Below are 23,700 nucleotides of genomic sequence, written 5' to 3' on the forward strand. Positions count from 1 at the left end.
TATTTAATACATAATTCCAACACTAATTGTTAATTGTAAAAGGGTTCAAACAATATTTATTGTGTATTTTTAAATATTTTAAAATCCATAAACAATAGAAATTAAATACTAATTAAATTTTTATTTGTTAATTTAAAAAATAAATGTTGATACAAAATATTTATTTAATGTTTGTTTTAAGTATTAATTGTGAAATGCAAAAGAGTTCAAACAATGTTTATTATAAATTAATTAATATTTAAAAACTTATGACCAATGGAAATTAAACATTTATCCAATATATCAATTTTTTTTAAATATTTATTAAATTTTGAATAAATATATATGTGAGCGTGATATAAAAAAACATCGTGCCTATGGATATTTAATATTTATCATTTGCTAATATAACAACTTATAAGTAACCTTGTATTAAATTTCCAAGCTATATGACCCAATAAATACAGTTTTATTGACATTGCTAGAATATAAAAATGAAAATGTCAAACGTCTATAAATAACTCAAAACAAGTGGAAATGTTTTTAAATGTATAGAAAATTATAAAATAAACATTTGACGAATTACCTACGTTATTATAGTTTTGAATAACAACAAAATAATAAAATTGTTGTACGATAATTTGTTAACTTAGGGTTAATATACAATTATGTCTAGTTTCAAAAGCTCGTATAAAATAATCTGACTTTCCGGGAAACTTTTTTTTTTGGGTTGAATATAGAAAAATTTAAGGAGAATCTATATATTAAGTTTTCAAATCTTAAATGTAAATAGAAAATTTTTTATGAATTACTAACTTGAAATAATTTGACAATTTTCGTGATTTTTATAAATTATTGTGGACTCAATTTTTTTTTAAATTTTCACGATCATCAACTAACATCGGGAACGTTGTATTACATTTTCAAGTTTCTTGACCTACAAAAAAATTTATATCGACAATATTAAAAAAAACTTGTAAAACTAGAAATTTTTAGTTTTTTCTTAGTTTTAACTAAGAAAACTTTGACTAAGGTTCCAAACTAGAATAGTAACACCAAAAAACACTTTGATTTCTACAACAAAATCATTGTCGAACACAACTGTACTTACTACTATACCAAACTCACTGTCAAAACCAACAGAAATTCAAATAGGTAAATTATATTTAAAAATTTCTTTTTAAAAAACATATTTTTAAAACTTGATGATTCATTTAAATAATAATAATATATAATTTACTGTAACAAAGAAGAAATATACAATAAAGACCCAAACATATTTGATAACTATGAAAATTTTGAAAATTTGTATTATATTGCTTTTAACGCGCAAATAAAAACTAGTCAATTCACCCAAATTTATGTGTAAATTAAATAAAGAAAATTTCCAGGATTTTGAAAATGTTGTTTTTATTTGCGTCCATAGGAAATTATTGCGTAGGTACAAAAATTATTTCTGTAAGGTTTATCGCAACAAAACTTAAATTTAGTTATCCCTTATTTTTATCACTAACAATTATTATTAATTAATTATTTAAAAATATTCAAGTATTAATGTACAAGCATATAAATGTAGGGCTGAGGCTTGTTTCACATCGATGCGTACACGGTCTTAGAAGATAAGGTCGGACAACTATTCATTTTTCAGCCATTCAGCTCAGTGAGGCGAGGAACATATTAAGTATAATTGTTACAGAAGTCGTATAATATAGTCACAACCTATTCAAAACTCACAAATCTCATAAAATAATTCGCGTTGCCGCCCGCCGGAGCAAAGTGGTGGGATAAGCCGCCGTAACACGGTCATAGATAATAATACATGGCGGTAATTGCATTTACCACCACGTCAAACTAATTCTTATTTTCATCAGCTATTCCAGTAATCCAGTGTTCGCTAAATTAGTAATTTTATGTTCCACATTACTGCATTATGTACTTAAAAATTGTACGATGAAATAATAATAACATTGAAAATTGAGTAGGTACGTAGTGAGAGGCGCGTCGTAGACTCGTAGACCGAATGTGATACAAATTACAAATGTACAATTTCCCACATGCCAAGTCGATGGATATAATAAATAATAAAATATTAAAATGTTTTAAATATAGGGGCACTGACTGTTGAGCCATAGACAAATAAAATAAAATATAAATTATGATTTCGTGATTACCGAAAAACTGGTAAATAATAAATATAGCCGCGTATTACGATATTTGAGTACATAGGACATAGGTAATTCCGCTTTGGAAGTTCGTCGCAAATAATGAAATAACACAAGTTATTATTAGTTATTAGTGTTTTCTTATTTTGGTCACGGCTGTCAATACTTTCAGTTTATTTTATATTGCTATTGGCTATATTTGGATTTATTTTACTAATTAAGTAATAAAGTAATAAATTATATCATATAATAGGTTTAAGAAATAATTAAATACTTAATATTTTAATCAGAATCAATTAAATTATTAAACATTTTTATTTTCAAGAAATTACCAATGATTGTTTGTTAGATTGTTCCTGTTATTATTATTATTGATTATTTAACTCTACAAAATCGAACTCACCACAAGAAATACATACGAAATGATATATCACATGAAGAGTTTGTAAAAAACAAAACTAATTCGGGTTTCGGGTTAACTCGAAAAAATGATTTAGTCTGTGCGTAGGTACAGTAGTATTTATGTAGATGATTGTATGATTGTACGTTATTGGATTTATGAATAACTAGCTGACCCTGTGCACTTCGTTTCCCTTAAAAAATGACAACACTTTAAAAAATTGTGATTGTTCATGGAACTAACCTTTTAAAATTAGATCTGACATGACCAGACTTCATAATGTAATTTTACAACAGAAGTTCTCGGTCCGTTCAGTCTTGCTATTAAGCTACAGACTACGGTTTCCCTGCAGCGTCAAAAAGTGAAACAGCACGGGCGTTCCTAATCTAACCTATGTGGTATTTAGACTCAATAGTTAATATCAATAATAATACTATAATTTAATTAAATTTATAATTATTGAATATTTTAGATTCTGAGTGGTTATTTTTACTGTCATTCAGTCTACATAAATAGATGTAAGTCCTACTATATTAATAACTATAAAAATTGTTACCTTAGGTTTATTCCAGTTTAAATTTATAATTAATATATAATTAAATAAATACCAAATAATGACGGTTATAATATGAAAACCTTTTAACAAAACATTTAAAAACTAAAAAATTAATGGAAAATCAATAATGATACTATAATACAATATAATAAACATTAATAAATTGTATAAAATAAACATCATGAATGCTAACAAGTTGTAAAATGTCTTGGCCTATTAATGGCTTGTACTACTGCATGAATCCGTTCATCATTCATTGATGTTGTGACCATGGTCCAGGAATTGGTTTGTGGGTTGTAAAATTCTGAAGAATACAAAAAGTGAGAGTCGTCGAGTCCACCGACAACATACAATAAACCGTCTAATGCAACTACTCCTATATTGAAAATTTAACTTAAATTTAATATATTGACAAACATTTTGTTGCAATAATTTAGAATTATTAAACAACAAGATATACCAGGATGTCTTCGAGGCAAATGCATATCTGTTATAGAAGTCCAAACTCCTGTACTTGGTCTGTATGTTTCAACACTACTAAGGTAGTTCAATCCATCATAACCACCTACAGCATACAGTACACCATCTAAAACTCCTACTCCGACATCACTGCGACACACGGACATTTTTGCAACTGGTTTCCATGTATCAAAACTGGGATGATAACATTCAACAGTGTCTAAATCCCGTAATGATTGATCATATCCTCCTACCTATAAAATAAAATTAATACAAATTGTGAAGTAGAAAAAAAACCGAAAATACAATATTATCGCATAGCGTTTTCAATAAAAGTGATAGAGTACATATCATTTATGAAAAGTTGAATAAACACAATATTATTATTTTTAATTACAAACATGTATTATAAATTAGCATTTCAATCGAAATATGACATAAGTTCAAAATTATTAATCTGTATGTATAAACGAGACTGTCCTGAGTGACTGATTCATAACAACGCCAAACCTATTAGAGCTATAGGGTTGATGAATATTATAATTTCACTGTGCACTAAGAAAGGATTTTTGCAAAATGTTGAGTCTAAGGTGTTAAAATCAGCAAAGAACAAAATTTAGGTGTAAATTGTATACCTATATACAATGAACTTTATTATTGTTATTATTTCCATGATGACCATTATTATTTATTAATATCTTCATTAAACATAGTCGGTATATTATTATAACAACTTTCTTTCATTTGAACTGAATTATATCGATTTTATTCGTTTTATTGGTTAATTATTTAAAAATGTGCCTATTCAATGAATTTGTTCAGATATTTTGATTGAAGAGCTTTTTGTCAATGGAATGTTGACACCTCAATTAGATACACAAATTATCGGTGATGGTGCCTGCCTTTTACATTCAATGTTATTTTTATTGGTTTAACACTCAAGAAAGATTTCAGGAGATCCGAAATACAATTGTTTCGTAAATTTCTGATAATTGGAATAACTTTATTACTACCTGTGGCTTACAATTCAAATGGTGACAATGTCTCCACTGATAGGGATTATGTACGTGAAATAGTCAATCCTACTGTCTAGAAATATTTTATTTTGTAGTTATATTTCGTTTTCATGAGAATTTAATTTACTTCACTTATTATTATTATTATTATTATAACAAATATATTACAAATTTAAAATCATATAATAAAATAGTTTACCACGTATAAAAGATTATTCAGGACTCCGGCCCCAAAGGAACATCTTATAAAAGGTAAACTAGATATCATACTCCATTCTTGAGTATTGTAGTCAAACAGTTCTGCACTATTTAAATCTCCATCATCAGTATTAAATCCACCAACCTAAAATGTATTATATAATTCATTATTAACTACTTCATAACATAAATATAGAAGTACTAATTATATTACAACATTACTTACGACATATAGATAATCGTTTATTACACCAACTACTGGATATTCTCGTTTAACTATCATGTCAACTGTTTGTATCCAATATGATGATTCTGAAGTAACATCCAACACAGCAACTGAACGAAGAGTTTCAACATGATTTTTATCAACACCACCCACAGCAAACACTAAATTTTCTTTCACTACAGCTAGACCAGCTCCTTCACGGGTTGTAAACATTTCTGGTGCATACTGCCATCGGTCCGTTTTTGAGTCATACCATTCTATACCCTTACTTACGTTAGTATCCATTCCACCATCAACTAATATCACCTTTTATAATGTAAAAATGTTAAATATATTGAAAAGAGAAATAAATGATAACAAAATTATACTTTATCTCCATATCTAGGTTGATGCCGGATGTTTTGTGGAATAAGTTCTGCTGCCTTGAGTATATGAAAATTTAATGCCTCACTTATGTAATCTTTACCTTAATAAATTAGTAATATAAATATATATATATATTATAAAATATAAATTAATTCACAGTAAAAGTATATTTAAAGAAAAAAATTACATTTAAAACAATTTTTAAGAAGAGGTTCCTCAACAACTTTATCTATTATGTAGTTCTTTGATGTTAATGGTAAACGTGCGTATTCCAGTAAATGGGGTAAAAAACATTTTCTTGAACCTAATTCATGTTTTACCCAACGAATAACACTTTCAAATACCTAAAACAATAAATATAAATTAATAAAATTAGACTTCATATTACATATTAGAAGGTTACTGAATTTTTTCTTTGCCAATACTAAAATATAACAGTATCATCAATTCGAGTTTGCCTACTTTTTCTTCAGATGAAACCTTAAGTTTATCACTGGAGATCAACTTAATTACTTGTGCCGATGATAAAGATAGGAAATCTTCACTACCAACAACTTCTCTAACAATCAAAATATAACAATAATAAATTAAATGTATAGAATTATAATAATAAATAATATTTCGTACGAATAGTGTTGTTGAATATATTGTTCTGAACTTGTTAACAATTCCGTACAGTTATATAAATTAGCTATTGCGTTTATATCGATACAATTTGCAGGGCAGAGTTGTGTCTGTAAAAAATCACAACATGCCTCTTTTACTTCTTCTAACTGCAAGAGATTTGCACCTGGTAACAAAACCTTGAGAAATAAACAATATACAATTTAAATAATTTAGTTTTCCATAGTTAAATCAAACTTTATCTATTATTACCTGGACGGTTTCTTCAGTAACCATGATTTTCCCTGAATAAATAAAATTTACCAAGAGCAGTAAAGCGGTTGAGTCTATCTGTCTTATAACTACAAGATCAAGATTCCCTTCTAGAAATTTTGTGAACATAGCATGGAAATATTGACTAGCCGATGCTAAAACTACTTTATGTGCGAATATTATTTTTTTATCATCTGTTTCAAGTTTAATATCACAAAAAACTTCACCACTAAAAACAAAATTTGTTTTTAATATTTATCTATCAGTTTAAATCACTTACCACTTACTTTCTTAAGGATTGCAATACTTCATAAATATCAACAAATGATGATTTTTCATATAATTTGGCTGGTTTACATCTCCTGGTTTCTGGTATTTGCTTTGAATTTTGCATTGTAAATTGTATATTAAGCCCAGGATTTGAATGCCTTAAAACTAAAAGGACATTTATAAATAAATTATAATTATCGTTATAAATGATTAATAATACTCTATGAAAAAATAGTAAAAAATATATTATTTTAAATTTAAAGCAGAAAAAACTAATATCAATAAGCAAACTTGAAATTAAAATAAAAAAATTGAATTTAAATTTAAATTTTAAGCCATATAGTAAAAAACTAAAAACACATTTATAATAACAATAATATCTTCAAAAAAATACAAAATAAATCAGATCATAATATTTAATGAAAAATGGAAAGATTCTAAAATATTATAGAATCGTTTTTGTACACCGTTACCAACATATTGTTTTGAGATCGTTTGTACAGTATATTATTTTAGTGAAAAAATGTTGAATTTGAATCCTATTTAGGTACAAACTTAGTGTTATTTTCCTACCTTTATAGTTATACACCCAGTGTTAACTTAAAATCAGTAATTATATGAATATTAATTTGAATAGTCTAATTGATATTTAATCACCCATGCTAGTAATAAGAGTTTAAGTGCCAAAAAAAATAAGTAATACAGTTTGTTTATCTTAGAATGTGTAGGGGAGAGGGGTTTTGAGTGGCACATTGAGACATTCATTTTTCCAAGAGACAAATCTCATTCAATTTATTTTGTTTTAAAACACTAAAACTTCCATTTTTGGTTTTTCTGACTAGGTTCTTAACCATTACTAGCCCTAAAAGAACACTAATTAAGTATTAATAAATATTCGCTATATTAATAAAATTTAACACATTAGATGGTATACATTAAGGGCCGTTTTCAAAATTTCTGATAACAATAAACAACAGGATTTCTTTAGTGACCGATGAATTTTGACGCTTAGTCTTAACCGATACTTAAGCAGCCATCAAGAACGACAAGAACGCCTTTGAAGAGTATAAGACAAAAAAAAACTGTCTTATTGTGCCTCGTCTCATACTGTCCAAAATATCAATTTTAAGGTAAATATTTAATAAAAATACCTTAAGGACAAGTTTTATACAAGTAATAAATATTAGAATATGTATTTTTTCGTCTAATTAATATAATGTATTAAAATAATAAAAACTTACCTTCAAAAGAAATGACCCGAAAAAATAAAGACCGTGTCTAGATACCCAGGTGTCCGTGAGTGATAAGAGAAAATGGTAAGAGTGGTTCTACGGTGGTTAACCTGTGACCACGAATTAAGATATACTGGATACGGAACGGAATGTGATAAACTGAATACACTTATATTATAACCTTATATTATTAATATTAATAATATTTAATATGTCTTCGCAGTTCGCAATGAAAATTATACAAAACAAAGAGCGGCTGCAGCTGATATTGACGAATGTCTCTTCGCAGGAAAAATTTTTTGTCGGATCCATATCCGTGACGTCACTGTTATCTATGCACGTCTCTGTGAACGAATGTCTCTTCGCAGGAAAAATTTTTTGTCGGATCCATGATATCCGTGACGTCACTGTTATCTATGCACGTCTCTGTGATACCATTCTGTATTATCAGCGATACAATAATATTGAATGTGGTCGTCTTTTTAATAATTTAAATATATTTTTATTAATTAATTATTAAAATGTTTAATTGATACCAATATTGAATGTAGAAATTATACAACCGTTTTAGATTATTGTTATCACAGAGACGTGCATAGATAACAGTGACGTCACGGATATGGATCCGACAAAAAATTTTTCCTGCGAAGAGACATTCGTCTCTGTGATACCATGTAATAAGATAAAGATTCGTCGTCTTTTTAATAATTTAAATATATTTTTATTAATTAATTGTTAAAATGTTTAATTGTGAAGTTTGCGATTCAAATTATAATTCTATATCCGGTTTAAATAAGCACCATAGGATTAAACATATAAATATACCTAAAAAAAAACCTGTTAAAAAGAACATATATTTTTGTAATAATTGTGAAGAATCATTTGCTTTAAAGGCAAATTTAATTAAACATGTCAGAACTCATTTAAATGATCAACGATTAAACATGTTATGTTCATTTTCAAATTGTACTAAGTCATTTTTTACAATAACTGGATTAGAGTTGTATATTATAATTTTATTTTAACTAAAATTTATTATTTGACCACTAGGTATGTCCGTCCTTAAGTGATTTATGATTGACAATTCAATTTTTTGATATTACATTATATTATAACTGTTTACTATTTTTTTTTATATTATGTCAAAGCTGTATATTATTATAATTGTAACCAAAATGACCACTAGGTTTGTGTATTATAGTGAATAGTGATTGTTATTATTATTTATTTATTCCTATTTTGAAATATAACTAAGAAGTTTATATTTTCAAATTCAATAAGCATTTCTCATAATCATTTATATTTTAAATGTAAGCTACAGCTATAACAATAATCTAAAACGGTTGTATAATTTCTACATTCAATATTGGTATCAATTAAACATTTTAATAATTAATTAATAAAAATATATTTAAATTATTAAAAAGACGACCACATTCAATATTATTGTATCGCTGATAATACAGAATGGTATCACAGAGACGTGCATAGATAACAGTGACGTCACGGATATCATGGATCCGACAAAAAATTTTTCCTGCGAAGAGACATTCGTCTGATATTGTTGTGCTGATAGCTGATTAGCTGATAGCGTTGGCCAGCGCTCCCGGTGTCTTTCTCGGCGATTCGCGGTGACATAACCTCGAAAAACATTGAGGTTCGTCGGCTGTCCAGACAAGAGTCGCGCGTTGTAGTTGTTGTCGCTCCGGTTGCTCGTCGTTTCTGGTTGTTTGTTGTTACTTGTTACTTGTTGTGCTTGTGACTTCCACTGAACAGACTGAAGGACTAAACGTTACCTTTGGCTGCGAGTATATAGTGATTAGTAAGGTTTTTAGTTAATTTTTCCGTAGAAGAAATAGATCCTAAAATCCGTTGTTTTTATAATTTTATCACCACAGACTCCGTTGTTAATCATTATTAATTATTTATTTTCATCAGGGTTGAACGTCGTCCCGATTTAGTGATCGCTTGGTGTTTAGTTACCGTTGCATAGAGCTATGGAGCAGTCTGTCAGTGAGCTGACCAACTTGCTTCGAAGATGGGAAGATGAAATGCCTACCCCTAACTACAACCCAATACCGACGTTGATCAAGTAATTTAAATCGTCATAATATTAATGATCGATCTTTTTTCAATTTTTATAAATAAATAGCTTGAGATATAGTCTCTTAGTTGAGATTTCTTTTAATTTTGAAAGTTTAATAATACCTACTATTTTAAGCAAATGGTATACTAAAATAAGTTTCTTATTTATAAATTTAAATTACCCTCAAAAACCTGAACTTTTTCCTTGTTCAAAAGACTTACAAAACATGGCTTATGACTAAAATATCTTAATATCATTAATACTGTGATTTTAACTTTTTCCAGATTATGTGAATTATTTGAAGCAGAATCAAAAAATTATCTTAAAAAAGACCCAGATCCCTTTGATGATCGCCATCCATCTCGAATAGATCCTACTTGTGTATTGGGCCAGATGTATAAGATTCTGTTCCGCAAAGATTCTTTAATGAATAAGGTAGATATTAAAATTAATAAATATTTTTATTTTTCTTAAATTAACATATAATTCACATTTGTATTTATCAAATATTTTCAGTTAGTAATGGATTATTTAAAAGAACATCATTGGCCAAGACGAACTAAAGATAACCACGATTTAAATGTTGCTGCATGTAGGCTTATAATGAACCTCATACCAGGCTTAGAAACAACTGTTGTTTTTGAAAGCGTGAGTAAATCTTTAATTAATAAGATTAATGTTTTGAAACATATAAATAAATTATGTTTTCTAGCCTGCAAATGATCAACTTATTCAAAGGTTATTCACTTGGGCAGAAAATACTAATGAACCATTACAAACTTATGCAACAGGATTATTGGCATCTTGTATGGAGTTGACAGACATTGCTGCTAATTTTAAGTGTGTATAGTTAGATTTTTAGTATTTATTATAATATATAGACACATAGATTAATATGTTACTAAAATACAATTTTAAATTATGTAGAGAAGATAATAATAAACTTGTCCCAATTATACTGGATCGTCTGCATTCATATTATACTCAGTTCTGTGAAGAAAATGAAATCAATCAAAGCACACAGCCATATCAAAATACAAATAATGATGAACCTAGTGATGATACAAGTGCTCCGTCTCCCAAAAAAAAAAGTAATTTTTCATTCTTTAAATAAATAATTAATAAAACTTATTTTAATTTATAATATTTGACGAATTTTAAACTATAAAAAATCATTAATTGTATAGTAGGTATTTAAATATATTTATATATATTAAAAATATTTACATCATTTAAACTCTTGAAATTAATTAAAATCTCATCAAAATATTTTTTGAGTGGCCTACACTACGTGACATTACAATTTACCATTATAATATAATCAAAACATATTTCTTTATGACTGCTAAGTGCAGCATAAACCAACAAGTACTCTTAATTCAAATGAAGTTGATAATACTGTTGAAGATTCTAACCAGAACATTAATATTCGTTTTGAGCACTCTCTTAGTAAATCAAGTATTTTTATTACCAGTGTTTGGCATCTTCCATATAAAAATGATTTTGTTATTTTTTAAAATAATAGAAAATTTTCTTTTGTCATTTCTTGAGAAAAGAAACAAGTTAGTGCAAAAATCGTGAAATAAGAAGTGCAAAATCCTAATATTGTTAATTTATAATTTTGAGCTAATTATTTGATAAAACCACATGCTTTTTAATTTGAAACTCTTAAATATAATTATTTTCTTCTCGTGATTTCTAATTAATTTAAAGACATAGTTTTTATGTAGGTACCTTCAGTCTGCTCTTAACAAATAATTATATTTATGTTAACCATAGGTACTAGAACTGTCTAGAACTTATTCATTGTAATTATTACAAGATTCTGAAGGAACAGAAAATGTTTTTTGTTTTTTGTAAATAAAAGGATTTTGCTCCATATTTAATTATTTTTTCATTAAAATTAATATGTTTGGCACATTATTTTAAAAGAAATTCTTTTCATGAATACATTCCTTGTAACACTGCAGTTAATTTTTATACTATTTTGTTTTAATTATTCAATCTAAAAATATATTTTAGAAAGAGAAGAAAATGGAATTTGTGGTGATAGTAACTCATCTTTTCCTGAGTCTAATGCAAGCAACTGGGTACAAATATATCCTCCTACTTTGACAACAAAATTAGTTTACTGTCTCAAATATTTAGTACCTACTGGAGAATATCAAGAGGTATGTATTTTATATTATAATGTATTATATGTATGTATTATGTATTATACAATTTGTTTCTAGTTCTTAAGCCATGTCTATGAGAAAAATGCACTCAACTTAGTAATGAAAATAATTAATTCTTCAGAAAAACAAAATGGTTATTTAACTTTTGAAGCATTAAAATACTTGGCTGCTCTTTTATGCCATAAAAAATTTGCCACAGAATTTATTGGTTCACAAGGATTACAAGTATGTTTATTATATTTTATGTAAACTCATTAGTGCCAAACTTAATTTTATTAAGAGTTGCGATGGTTCTAAAAAGAACCTACCCGCTCAAAAAATTAAGAGAACGCCACACCCGCATGTGTTGTCTTGGTCTTACAAGTGTAGAACATAGCAAATTGTACGCTCAGCAAAACATGTGTAGCTCTGTAGCTTCGTTAGTTAAAAAATTAGAGTGAATTGACTATTATCAAATTAAGAAGCAAGAATATTATCTATACTCTATTCAGAAAAAGAGCACACCAGGCAGCGACGGTAAAAACCGGTTTTGCTATGTAAATCTGGTGTGCTCTTATTCTGAATAGAGTATAGTGAACCTCATTGGGTTCTTTTTTTATATTTTAATTTTAAAACAAGTTATGAGTATTTTAAAAGGCACAAATAATTCACAATTTTAAAATACTCATAACTTGTTTTAAAATTAAAATATGAAAAAAAATTCAACGAGGTTCACTAGATAATATTCTTATTTCTAAATTTGATAATAGGTCAATTCACTCTAATTTTTAAACTAACGGAGCTACAAGTCTTTGCTGAGCGTACAATTTGGTATGTTACGCACTTGTAAGACCGAGACAACACATGGGGGTGTGGCATCCTCTTAGAACCGAGCATACAAGTATAATATATCATTTATTTAATATTAATTAAGCTGTATGTCAATACCGACGTAGGTACTGTAGAACAGAGTGAATAGGTAATTGTGGTTTAAATAGCTTAAGATTGATCTAAAATCAAAATATTATGAACATATTGTTGTGTATAGAAAATAATAATATGTATTATATTAATGATTCTATTTCGTGAAATAGTTGCGTACTGAAGCGTTTCCCGCGCAAAATTATTATTTTTGAGAGGTATTTTTTTATATTGTAAAGCTGCGTGCATTTTTTAATCAATTTGTTTTTTAGTTTTTCCTGATTATTTGAATAAGTCAAGGGAATTTTTTAATCTTGACACTACATTTAATTAACTTTTAAAAAATTTCTCAATTTGAAGATCAAAACCAATTTAAAAAAAAAAATTGTTATGTTAAAAATTTTTTAATTATAAAACTAATGTATATTTTTTGTTCTGCTCAGAATCTAAAAATAAATAAAATAAAATTATACAACTGTTTGATTGGGCACCGAACAAAGAATAAAATATAAAATTGAAATGTATAAATATAATATTACAGTTTTAAATAAAAATGATATCATCTTTTTATATCTAAATTAATGTTTCTTTTTTCATTGTCCGCTAGACTCAGAAATCACTTACCGTTTTCAATAGGTTCGTTGAAACTCTGCGATAGTTAGTAGCTGGAAAGATTATAGAACGAAACATTATAGGACTCGAAACCAGTTTTTTTTATTTTTATATAATACCGCAACTGTACATTAAACCTAGTCCAAAACTAGTAAATTAAAAAAAAAAATGATTTAAAATTTAATATATTATTATGATTTAATCTAACAAATACTATTGATAGGTTAGGTTAGTATGGTCAAACTGTATTAAAGTTTGTTTTTTATACCTACCAAACTAATTGCTTATAATTATATTTGATCTGGCAACGCAAATTCTTGTACACTCGCTGGTGAATACAGAATACTTAATACCTATTTTCTAATTTGTATATGGCACACACTAAAGACGAGGTATGATTTAGAGTCTAAAGTTTAGACTAATCAGAAATTTAATAATTAAGGTTTTAAATGTTGTATGTAGGTATGTTGTTCAAAAAATATATTAATTTATTTTATGTTTAGAAACTACTTCTAATTCCAAAACCTAGTATTCCATCCACTGGTGTTTCAATTTGCTTTTATTATTTGTCATATTGCGAGGAAGCAATGGAAAGGATTTGTCTTTTACCTGAACATGTCCTTGTTGATCTTGTAAAGTATGTCAAAGTATTTTTTTGTTTAATAATATTTATTGTTTTCTTATCATATTTAACTTGGTTTTAATCATCACTCATAAGGTATGCACTTTGGATGTTGGAGTGTTCTCATGATTCTAGTAGATGTCATGCAACTATGTTCTTCAGTTATAGTTTTCATTTTAGAGTTATTCAAGAAATATTTGATAACCATGACGGATTACGTAAGCTGTTTAATGTGGTATGATTAATTTACTTATTCTAAATTAAATTAAGTAAGTAAAATGAACTCCTAATAATAATTTTTACAGGTTAGTACATTGCCTATTCTTTCATCTGAAGATCCAGCATATAGTTCATTAACTGAAGATGCCGAATGTTCTGCAAGACAAATTATTCGTCATGTATGTGCTGGTTTGAAACATTATTTTGAAGCACATTTACATATAAAAGCTCAGCAAATACGTAGAGCGAAAATGAGAGATTCTGGTCTGTTAATTTCATCAACAATGGTTCATAATTTTTTCACAGTACCTGGTTATAAAGTATGACATTTTAAAAACTTAATTAAGTAAACAATATCTATATTATATACTTTTTTTAGTCTACAAAAAAATCTCGTGCTGAAGTCCAAGAAGAAATAGAGCTATTATCAAATGCTGTGTCCCTGAAAAGCCATTGGACACCAATTGATCAATTACTTAAATTGGGTGGCTTAAGTTTATTATTGCAAATAATCAGTTTGGCCCATGAATGGAATTTTTCCGGAAGGCATGAGTAGATAAAATAATTGATTTATTTAATTATACATTTTAAACTATTCAATTTTGTTATAGATGTGAAATGATTAAAAATGCACTTGAAGTATTAAACATATGTGCTGTATTACCAAAAGTTCAATTGGCATTATGTGAAATACCATCACCTAAAGTTCCAACAGATAATCAAAATGATACCTCCACAGTGGAAGAAAATGACCCACAAGCTGAAAATGACAATGTTGGATTAAATATTATTATAAAAGCAGCAGAAGGAGATCTGTTAGATGCTGATATTCAAAAAGCTGCACTTTCTGTCATTATAACTTGTGTTTGTGCACCAATACATAGGGTATATATTTCATATAATTCTATATTTCCCTTTGATTTGGTATTATAAACTAAACAATAAATATTATACTTTAGGAAAGTGGAAGTATAGCATACTATTCATCACATGGATCAGCTAAAAAACGAACACCTAAGACTTGTGATGATGCCGTGATTGAAACAATTTGGGATTGTATTAGAAATAATAATGGAATTATGGCAAGTTTGGTTTCAGTATTTATGATTGGTTGAGTAGTTTAAATATGTTGCGATTATATGACTTGTGTTATTTTATAGTAATTTATTTGGTGTAGTAGGAATCACTTAGATTTTTAACTTCTCTCCAAACTTGTATTCTTAAAAAGACAAGGTTATATAATTGCAATTAAGATATTTTAATCTAGTTTAGAAATAATTAAATAAATTATTATCCATGAAATAATTAAAAATTTTCTTGAAAATCTAAATATAGTGTACTTTTGAAATTCCCAACATCTCGAACAAATGAAATTCCCCTTCAAATAACAATAACACATTAAGATTTTAATAACTCGAATTTTTTAGTAAGTCAAATTTTTTTTCCCCCGTGAGCTTCTATTTACCAAGAGTACACTCTACTGTACTCTATTCACATTAAGAAAATACCACTTAGCTGACCAAAATTTGTCTTGAGGCCCCCCCCCCTAAAAACAGGTTGGTGTCGGATGCAACAGAACTGCAGCTGTATACGTAGTGAGTTGTATTATCTCACTGTCAATTCTTTGATTCCATTCGCGCGTATATATTTACTCTTGCGATTATTACACATATTTTATTTACATATATTAATATTCCTTTGCGAATTATTACCTTTTTTGTTAGTACATTTTGTTATTATTTAATAACCGCACAAAACTGCGATATTTTTATGATTTGTCTCGAGCAATTGTGTATATTCTTAACATGAATACAGTATGAAAAATAAAATTTTAAATATATTTCTATACCTTAATTTTATTGATTGTATACAGAAAAAAGTTTTTAAAAAAGTGTGTAACATAGAGAGCTTATAATTTTTTAACCATAGGTCTTACTTACTTTAATGACTATTAAAACACCAATTACTGATGTTGACGCTATACGAGGATTAGCAAGTCGTGCATTAGCTGGATTGGCTCGCAGTGAATCAGTTCGCCAAATTATCAGCAAATTACCTTTATTTAACACTGGCCAATTACAAAGTATGTAATTAATTATTTTAAGAATTTTAATGTGAATGCATCTTATCAATACATTTTATCAATTAGAAAATGCAATACATTTTATAAATAATATTATAGGTTTAATGAAAAATCCTGTATTGCAAGAAAAACGTCAAGAACATGTAACATTTCAAAAATATGCTTTAGAGTTAATGGAATTAGTTGCGGGGAAAAAAAAAAGTAATGGAGCTGAAATAGAAGCGTCATTGGCAAATATAAATCGAGTATGTTTTTAATTTGTTAAAATTCTTACTGAAACTTTGAACTTTATTCTGCACCAACTATTTGAACTGGTTTAGTTTAAAGTTTAAATAGTTAAAAATCCAGTAGTTCCATGGAATTTATTAGAAAAATAGTATATAAGTTATATAAAAATCGCTAGCCTAAACCGGTTTAAAATTATCCTACACCAGGATAATGAACCATGTCAATGATATGGTCCATGCATCCTGGTGCCTTTTTTTTAGCACCAGTGTTTGTGAGCAAATCTTTAAATTTATAACTTAAAGCAAAGATATTCAATTGACTAGAATTTGTTTTACGTTAAATTATTGTGAATAATAAAACAAGCTTGATTCTACTGAAAATAAAAAATATTGAATAATACAATTTAAGAAGAATTTTGATATAATTTATATAACTTATTATTACTTTTTTATCATTGTTCTTTATTTCTATAATATTATTTATCCAACATAAGATTATCATATAATCAGCTCTGTATACACATATCTATTAGTATAACAATATGGAAAAACTGGATAAAAAATGTCCTGTTTGATGTTTGTTGGGACAAGGTGACATGTTTCTCAAACAGGGACAATCTCGTTTTAAACGGGTATGGTCATCATAGTTTAGTGCCACTAAGTGACTAAAAATATATAAAATTATCAATTTCAATGATTTTCTGTATAATTGTTTTATTTGTAGGCAAACGTTGTTGCACAAACTAAAATTAATTTCAATGAACAACAATTGCTCCTTTTAATGTATCAACATTTAATGGCAAAAGGTTTGTCCATAACTGCAGAATCATTAGTACAAGAGGCAAATCTTAATATAGCTGAGAAAAAGTCTACACCATTTACATATATTTCCCATTGCCGTGTAAGTATTATGTTAGAAGTTTTGATACATGCGGTGTCTTCATGTAAAATTTCCATTCAGCAGAGACTATTTTGTGTTGATAGTTTTTATATTACAGTAAATAGATTTATTATCTAATTATTCTAAGGCAAGAATCTTTCAGTGGTCTCATAGGTTTTCATATACTAATTTTAAAGCGAGGTATTAGTATGTAAAATATTAAAATATTAAAAAGCTCATAAATTGATTTAAAATTATAATAAAAAGAAAACATTAATTTTCTTATCTTTAAATATTATATTTTCTTTTTAAATTTAGAGTAATATTAAAACAAACAATTCAAAGTAGTTTGATGAATGCTAATTTTATATGTTATACATTTGTAAGTTAGAGACAATACTTATGACATCATAATAAATTATATTAATTATGATACTTAGTTTTGTTCTTCAATTATATATATACTAATAAAAAATGTTGTACTGAAGAATCGGTCGATTGGAGGAGGAATATCCCCAATAAGTTCTAGACACACGATTCAGAACCAAAAATCTGAATTAGCCAATTCATCTAATGGTCCTTTAGGTGCAGGATTTAGTGCCAGAGGAATAAATTCAACTCCAATACGTTTGAATGTCAATAGGTATTTTGTATTTATTTAATATTTGGTTTATTTATTGTGTTTAAATATCTTAAGAGGACGTCGCACCTGCATAATGTTGTCTTCGTCTTACACACGCACGAAATAGTGAAACGAGTCGGAACTTGCTCAATTTTGATTATTGAATAAAAATACCTATTATAAAATTGAAATATGAGAATATTCAAAATATAATATTATAACACCATATTATAATATGGAGCGTTTAAAAGTTACAGTTTGTTTAAGAATGTTTTAATGTTTGTTATTTCTAAACAATATATTGAGTATTATATTCGTAATAATGAAAAAATGCACCGTCTTACTCTTTGAAATATTGTCATATTTTAAAATAGGTATTTTTACTTTAGAACCAAAAATTAAGCGAGTTCTACTCAGACTACGTAAATGTGATTTGTCTGCCCTACGTGTGTAAGACAGAGACAACATATGTAGTAGCGACGTCCTCTTAGAGGACGCTATACCTGCATGCATTGTCTCCGTCTTACATTATGTACAACATAGCAAAAACTGTTTTGCGCTGAAAGAATCAAGAAGGCTACAGTTATAACTAAGAAACGAGATTTGCACCACATGAAAGGAGAACTTTGGCTGTGCAACGTTGTTTTTATTTTTTTGATATCACTTATATGAAATAAGTTCTTACTGTTTCAAAAACCATTAATTTTGGTGTTTTTCAAACTCGAAAAACTTTTTTTATATAAATGATATCAAAAAAATAAAAACAATGTTTCACAGCCAAAGCTCTCCTTTTTATGTGGTGAAAATCTCGTTTCTTAGTTATGACTGTAGCCTTCTCGGTTCTTTACCGCGCAAAACAGTTTTTTGTTGTGTTGTGAATTTGTAAGACGGAGACAACGCATAAAGGTATAGCGTCCTCTTAAGCAAATATATTAATTGTATTTTATATATCTAGACGATCAGAAAATCGTCCAAAACCGGAGCCAGAATTAGAACTTGAATCACCTATGTCTAAATCAGTTCATAAAAAAATTGACCAAGATTTAACATTACTTACTGATAATAATACTAACTCAAAGGTTAGTTTAGAATCTATTATTACAGAATACTTAACCAATCAACATGCTTCATGTAAACATCCTATGGTTACATGTCCTCAATTCAACTTATTTGTGTGAGTATTTAAGTATTTTATTTTCAAACAAATAATATTATATAAATAATCATATTTTCATATAGTCCACACAAATGTCCTGATCCTAAACCAAAGAGCTCAATGTGTACAAACTTTGCTATGCGATTTTCAAAAAACGTACATTCTAGAAAACTAAACCAAAGACTCATACACAGTCGTTTTTGTCCAACCCGTAATTTCCACATGGATGACGAAGAAGCATATTTCACGTGTTGCGAGTTTTTAGTAAGTCTATTAAAATATAATAAATATATATTTATCGTTATAATTATAAAGTTCTTAATTTTAGAGCCAAAATCGTGTTGCTATTGGGACATACAATGGTGAAATAAAAGTATTCAATTTATTTACTTCTCAAGAAGAACTATCATTTTCAGCCCATGATTCATATATTATAGACTTACAATGTAGTAATGATGAAAGGTTGTTGTTATCATCTGCTTCTTGGAGAGCGCCTTTAACGTCTATTTGGTCTATAACTGAAAATGCAATCAATATTAAGTAAATTTTCTTTAATTTTTTTTTTTTTAAAATATGTTATATTCTATATAAAATATAATATTTTTGTTTAGATATTCTTTGGACCATGAAGAATACTGTACTTTTAGCAATCACGACCAAAATAAAATACTTGGAACTAAAGCTGAAATAGCAACAGTAATTATTGAATTTCAGTTACCCATTATAATTATTTTAATTAACTTTTAATCATAACATTTTTTCCTAGATATATGATTTAGAAACTAGTAAAAGAATATTAACATTAGTTCCAAAACATTCAAATCAGTACAGTAGAAATCGAGCAGCATTTGATGCTACAAATGAATTAGTGTTATCAGATGGTGTATTATGGGATGCTATCGCTGGAAAAGAAATCCATAAGTTTGATAAATTAAATCAATGTGTGAGTGGAACTTTCCATCCAAATGGACTTGAGGTAAAACATATTTTTTTATAAAATTAGCTAAATTGTAATTCGAAAATTATTTTTTTACCTATAACTTTGTAGATTATATCAAATACAGAAGTCTGGGATATGCGCACATTCCAGTTGTTGCGGACAGTGTCAAGTCTTGATCAATGTAATGTGACATTCTCCAAATCAGGAGAAGGAATGTATTTGTATGTCATTGATCAAGAAATTGAAAATGATTCTTCTTACCAAACTTCATTTAAAACTTTAGATCCTAATGACTACTCAAATATAGGTAGATATAATGAACATAGTGTTAAATATTTTATATTTATAAAATATAATAATTATTTGTTTTTACGAATTGTGTTATGTGCTTAGCCACTGTTGATGTTAAAAAATTCATATATCATATGGCTTGCAATAGTTATGATACTCAAATAGCTATTGTTGAAAATCAAGGAATGTTTGAAAATGTTGATGAGTCAATTGTACGAATATACGATGTTGGTAGATCTAGGAACGAAGATGAAGCTGTAAGTTTTTTGTGTGATAATTTTGATAAACTAGAATTATTCATATTGGTAATTTTAGGTCGAAGAAGAAGATGATGAAGAAGTCAATTCTGAAGGTTCAGGGTCAGAAGATGAAAACATGTCTAGTACGTATTACAATAATTTATTATTTTATCTTATATAATGTATAACTAGACAACTAGTGTTTAAGAGGGCGCTACATAGCCATTTGTTGTCTTCGTCTAACAAGTGCATAGCACATAGCAAATTTATGTTCAGGAGAAGGCTTTAGCTCTGTTAGCTTAACAATTAGAGTGAATCAACCTATTATGAAATTTGATGGTAAGTACATTATCTGTGTCTGTATGTGGGTTTTTTTTATAATAACTAGTTCTATTTTTTAGTAATTTATGCTTAAATAATATAGTGTAAATTAAAAACACTCATAATTCACTTAAAAACTGAATTATTGTAAAAAACAACCCACTTACAAACACAGATGTTCTTATCATCAATCAAGTTTCATAATTTTTTTATTCACTGTAATTTTTTAACTAACCAAGTTAAACGTAATCTGATGAGTGTAAATTTGCTATGTTATGCACTCGTAAGACAGAAACAACAAATATCTGTGCAGCATCCTCTTAAGTGGACAGTAGCTTAAAATAAAAGGTGCATTCATATGTTTAATTAGTGTTTCCATCGTATTTGGAAGAAATGATAGCTGGTGGAATGGCAGCAGGTGGGATGAGTGATAATTTTTCAAGTGGTAGCAGTAGCAATAACAGCTTTGAGAGTGTTGGTGAAAGTTCTCGTTCATTTACTCCATTATCTGATTCAATTAATGATGCAAGTTATGATGCTGGTGGAAATTCAGACACAGAAAACTTAGGTGCTTGATTATTATTAAATCTAATATATTTTTATTGTTTAAATTTAAAGATTGATATAATATGTAATAAGAAATAATAAGACATTACTTCTGAAGTACATCAAATTTACAATTACCAAATTGTTATATCGCTGTTCAGTTTTGTATTTCTGTGATTGAAAACAATGTTATCTATTGTATGTTTTATTGTAACATTATGTTTGTATTATGATAATATGATGAAATAGTTTTTAAAGAAATCTTTTTGATGATTTTCTGAAAGCTTATCGGAGGTTATATTCTATAGTTTGTTGTTGACAAAATAATTTGTGTACATAAATGTCAATTATACAGTAATATATCATATTGTCTAGTCTAAATACAAATTCTTTTTCACCAAATGTTGACGTTTTAAAATCTGGTTAAATATTCCAAACATTGCTTTATTTTTTAATTTTAGAAACCACCTACCCACTATCAATATAAATATATAAATTATTAATTATATGTGTTGTGTATCTTAATTTATATTTTATTTGTAAACACAAATAGTAGGTACTTAGTTAGAGCTCTTCACGTGCCTAACTTATTATGCCTGCACTAAGTGCTAAAATAGAGCTTGTGGGTAGTGGTGCCAAACTGCTACAAAATCACTACGGCGGTCGGCGACAAATATTGGATTTTAATAGTATTTTAATTTTTAATACATAATTACTAATTAGTAAACGCAGATAATTCACTATAGTCGCCATACTTGGTTTGCGGGGATCGGAGCTGGTGCCTACTAGGTATAGCAATATTATGTTTGAATATCTAGAACGGACTGATTCATTTTATTGAAATAAATGGCTTAGGGGACTTAGCACAATTTGATTTTGGTTTATGTAAATTAAATACATTTATATGTGGCATGATCATGATCTAGTTTGTATCAAATTGGTAGCAAATGAACATCCCTCAACTTGTTATGTAAAACACCTTAGGTGGGTCTCAGATTTCTAATAGCTATACCTTCAAAACTAAGTCCAATTGCTGAATGACTTACCATTATTTTCATAATGCTTAACTACATATGTTATTATTACAAGTGTTCAGTTAAATTCAGTGTCCTTAGTGTACAGTGGGGTGGGCTTGTGCCTTATAGTTAATTGGTTATTAATCAAACGTTTCGACCAATATTGTTATTTGTCACTCTCTTCCATAACGCGTTTTTTTTTATTTTTTTATAATTTATAACACAAATTTGAAATTGAATACATCATATGAGTAAATAAAATATAATTATCACAATACAATTTTTATTTTTTTTTATTAAAAGCCACTAGTATAAAACTATAACAACATAAACAATAAAATAAATTACTTAATAGGTACCTAAATGCCTAGAATTAGCAATCAGCATTACATTAATACATTGACTATATTATAATGAAGACAGACTCCCAAATAAAAGTGATAAGGTGAGTCTGTACCCACAATGTTATTTATTATTCTTATTTATGATGTAATAATCTATACAAAATATTATGTAAAATCACTTCACTGATTATTTTTTTTAACCATTTTTTTCCTATGAAGCAACCATTTGAATTAATACCCACCTGACAATAATAGTTATCCTGTTGATGTGAGACACTGAGACTAAAGGGCTAATTAAATTCACTTCGTAAAATAGCTATGTTCGCCGGCCACCGCCACTGCAGGTATAACTACCTAGTTATCTATAAACGATTCATAATGAATATTAATTAAATAATAATTTTAATGTCGGAACGACGAACAGTTGGTATTGATTCCTGTCAGTAGGTACCTATGTAAATATTATTGCACAAAACGATATTGCAACATTGTTGTTGATTATTTTACTCATGTAAATTTTATAACAAACAGACCAAACAGTATAGGTAAGTAATAAGTAATAACTAATAACTAATAAGTATACAGAGTGGCTAAACAATCTATAAATGGTATAATATGCTTTAACATTTTGAGCCATGGTATACACACACTATACAGGACGTACACTAAGCCACTAAGG

General features: G+C 27.7%; 2 protein-coding genes across 3 annotated transcripts; one reads left to right on the forward strand and one right to left on the reverse strand.

The window, feature by feature from the left end:
• Positions 1 to 3,170: 3,170 nt before the first annotated feature.
• Positions 3,171 to 6,668, reverse strand: LOC132934725 (kelch-like protein 2). Its single transcript, XM_061001063.1, has 10 exons — positions 6,526 to 6,668; positions 6,239 to 6,467; positions 5,990 to 6,165; positions 5,825 to 5,921; positions 5,550 to 5,706; positions 5,365 to 5,462; positions 4,997 to 5,302; positions 4,772 to 4,915; positions 3,558 to 3,810; positions 3,171 to 3,473 (listed from the first exon to the last, which is right to left on the reverse strand). The coding sequence occupies exons 1-10, from the start codon at positions 6,630 to 6,632 to the stop codon at positions 3,286 to 3,288; spliced, it is 1,755 nt and encodes a 584-aa protein (XP_060857046.1). The 5' UTR covers positions 6,633 to 6,668; the 3' UTR covers positions 3,171 to 3,285.
• Positions 6,669 to 9,440: 2,772 nt separating this feature from the next.
• Positions 9,441 to 22,028, forward strand: LOC132936111 (protein mahjong-like). 2 transcript variants are annotated; one of them, XM_061002798.1, is made up of 27 exons: positions 9,441 to 9,562; positions 9,679 to 9,832; positions 10,111 to 10,261; positions 10,343 to 10,474; positions 10,539 to 10,666; positions 10,754 to 10,917; positions 11,849 to 11,997; positions 12,061 to 12,228; positions 14,019 to 14,152; positions 14,234 to 14,372; positions 14,443 to 14,676; positions 14,736 to 14,908; positions 14,968 to 15,241; positions 15,316 to 15,438; positions 16,286 to 16,439; positions 16,539 to 16,684; positions 17,391 to 17,567; positions 18,035 to 18,189; positions 19,124 to 19,342; positions 19,408 to 19,588; positions 19,653 to 19,864; positions 19,936 to 20,020; positions 20,091 to 20,300; positions 20,373 to 20,571; positions 20,658 to 20,812; positions 20,871 to 20,937; positions 21,486 to 22,028. In XM_061002798.1, the coding sequence occupies exons 2-27, from the start codon at positions 9,738 to 9,740 to the stop codon at positions 21,689 to 21,691; spliced, it is 4,230 nt and encodes a 1,409-aa protein (XP_060858781.1). In that variant the 5' UTR covers positions 9,441 to 9,562; positions 9,679 to 9,737; the 3' UTR covers positions 21,692 to 22,028. The 2 variants fall into 2 exon arrangements, with proteins under 2 accessions (XP_060858781.1, XP_060858782.1); XM_061002799.1 differs by having other exon boundaries at positions 9,442 to 9,562; positions 14,736 to 14,902.
• Positions 22,029 to 23,700: the final 1,672 nt, after the last annotated feature.

This window comes from Metopolophium dirhodum, chromosome 1 (genome assembly GCF_019925205.1).
Source record: "Metopolophium dirhodum isolate CAU chromosome 1, ASM1992520v1, whole genome shotgun sequence".
Lineage (NCBI taxonomy): Eukaryota > Metazoa > Arthropoda > Insecta > Hemiptera > Aphididae > Metopolophium > Metopolophium dirhodum.

Excerpts from the sequence above, each read along its gene's own strand:
- LOC132936111 (XM_061002798.1), top strand. The coding sequence starts at position 9,738 with ATGGAGCAGTCTGTCAGTGAGCTGACCAACTTGCTTCGAAGATGGGAA. Across the intron at positions 14,373-14,442 it reads TACGTAAGCTGTTTAATGTG|GTTAGTACATTGCCTATTCT; the intron begins GTATGATTAATT and ends TAATTTTTACAG. Across the intron at positions 16,440-16,538 it reads TAACACTGGCCAATTACAAA|GTTTAATGAAAAATCCTGTA; the intron begins GTATGTAATTAA and ends ATAATATTATAG.
- LOC132934725 (XM_061001063.1), bottom strand. The coding sequence starts at position 6,632 with ATGCAAAATTCAAAGCAAATACCAGAAACCAGGAGATGTAAACCAGCC. Across the intron at positions 6,166-6,238 it reads TTACTGAAGAAACCGTCCAG|GTTTTGTTACCAGGTGCAAA; the intron begins GTAATAATAGAT and ends TTATTTCTCAAG. Across the intron at positions 3,811-4,771 it reads TGAATAATCTTTTATACGTG|GTAGGAGGATATGATCAATC; the intron begins GTAAACTATTTT and ends TTTATTTTATAG.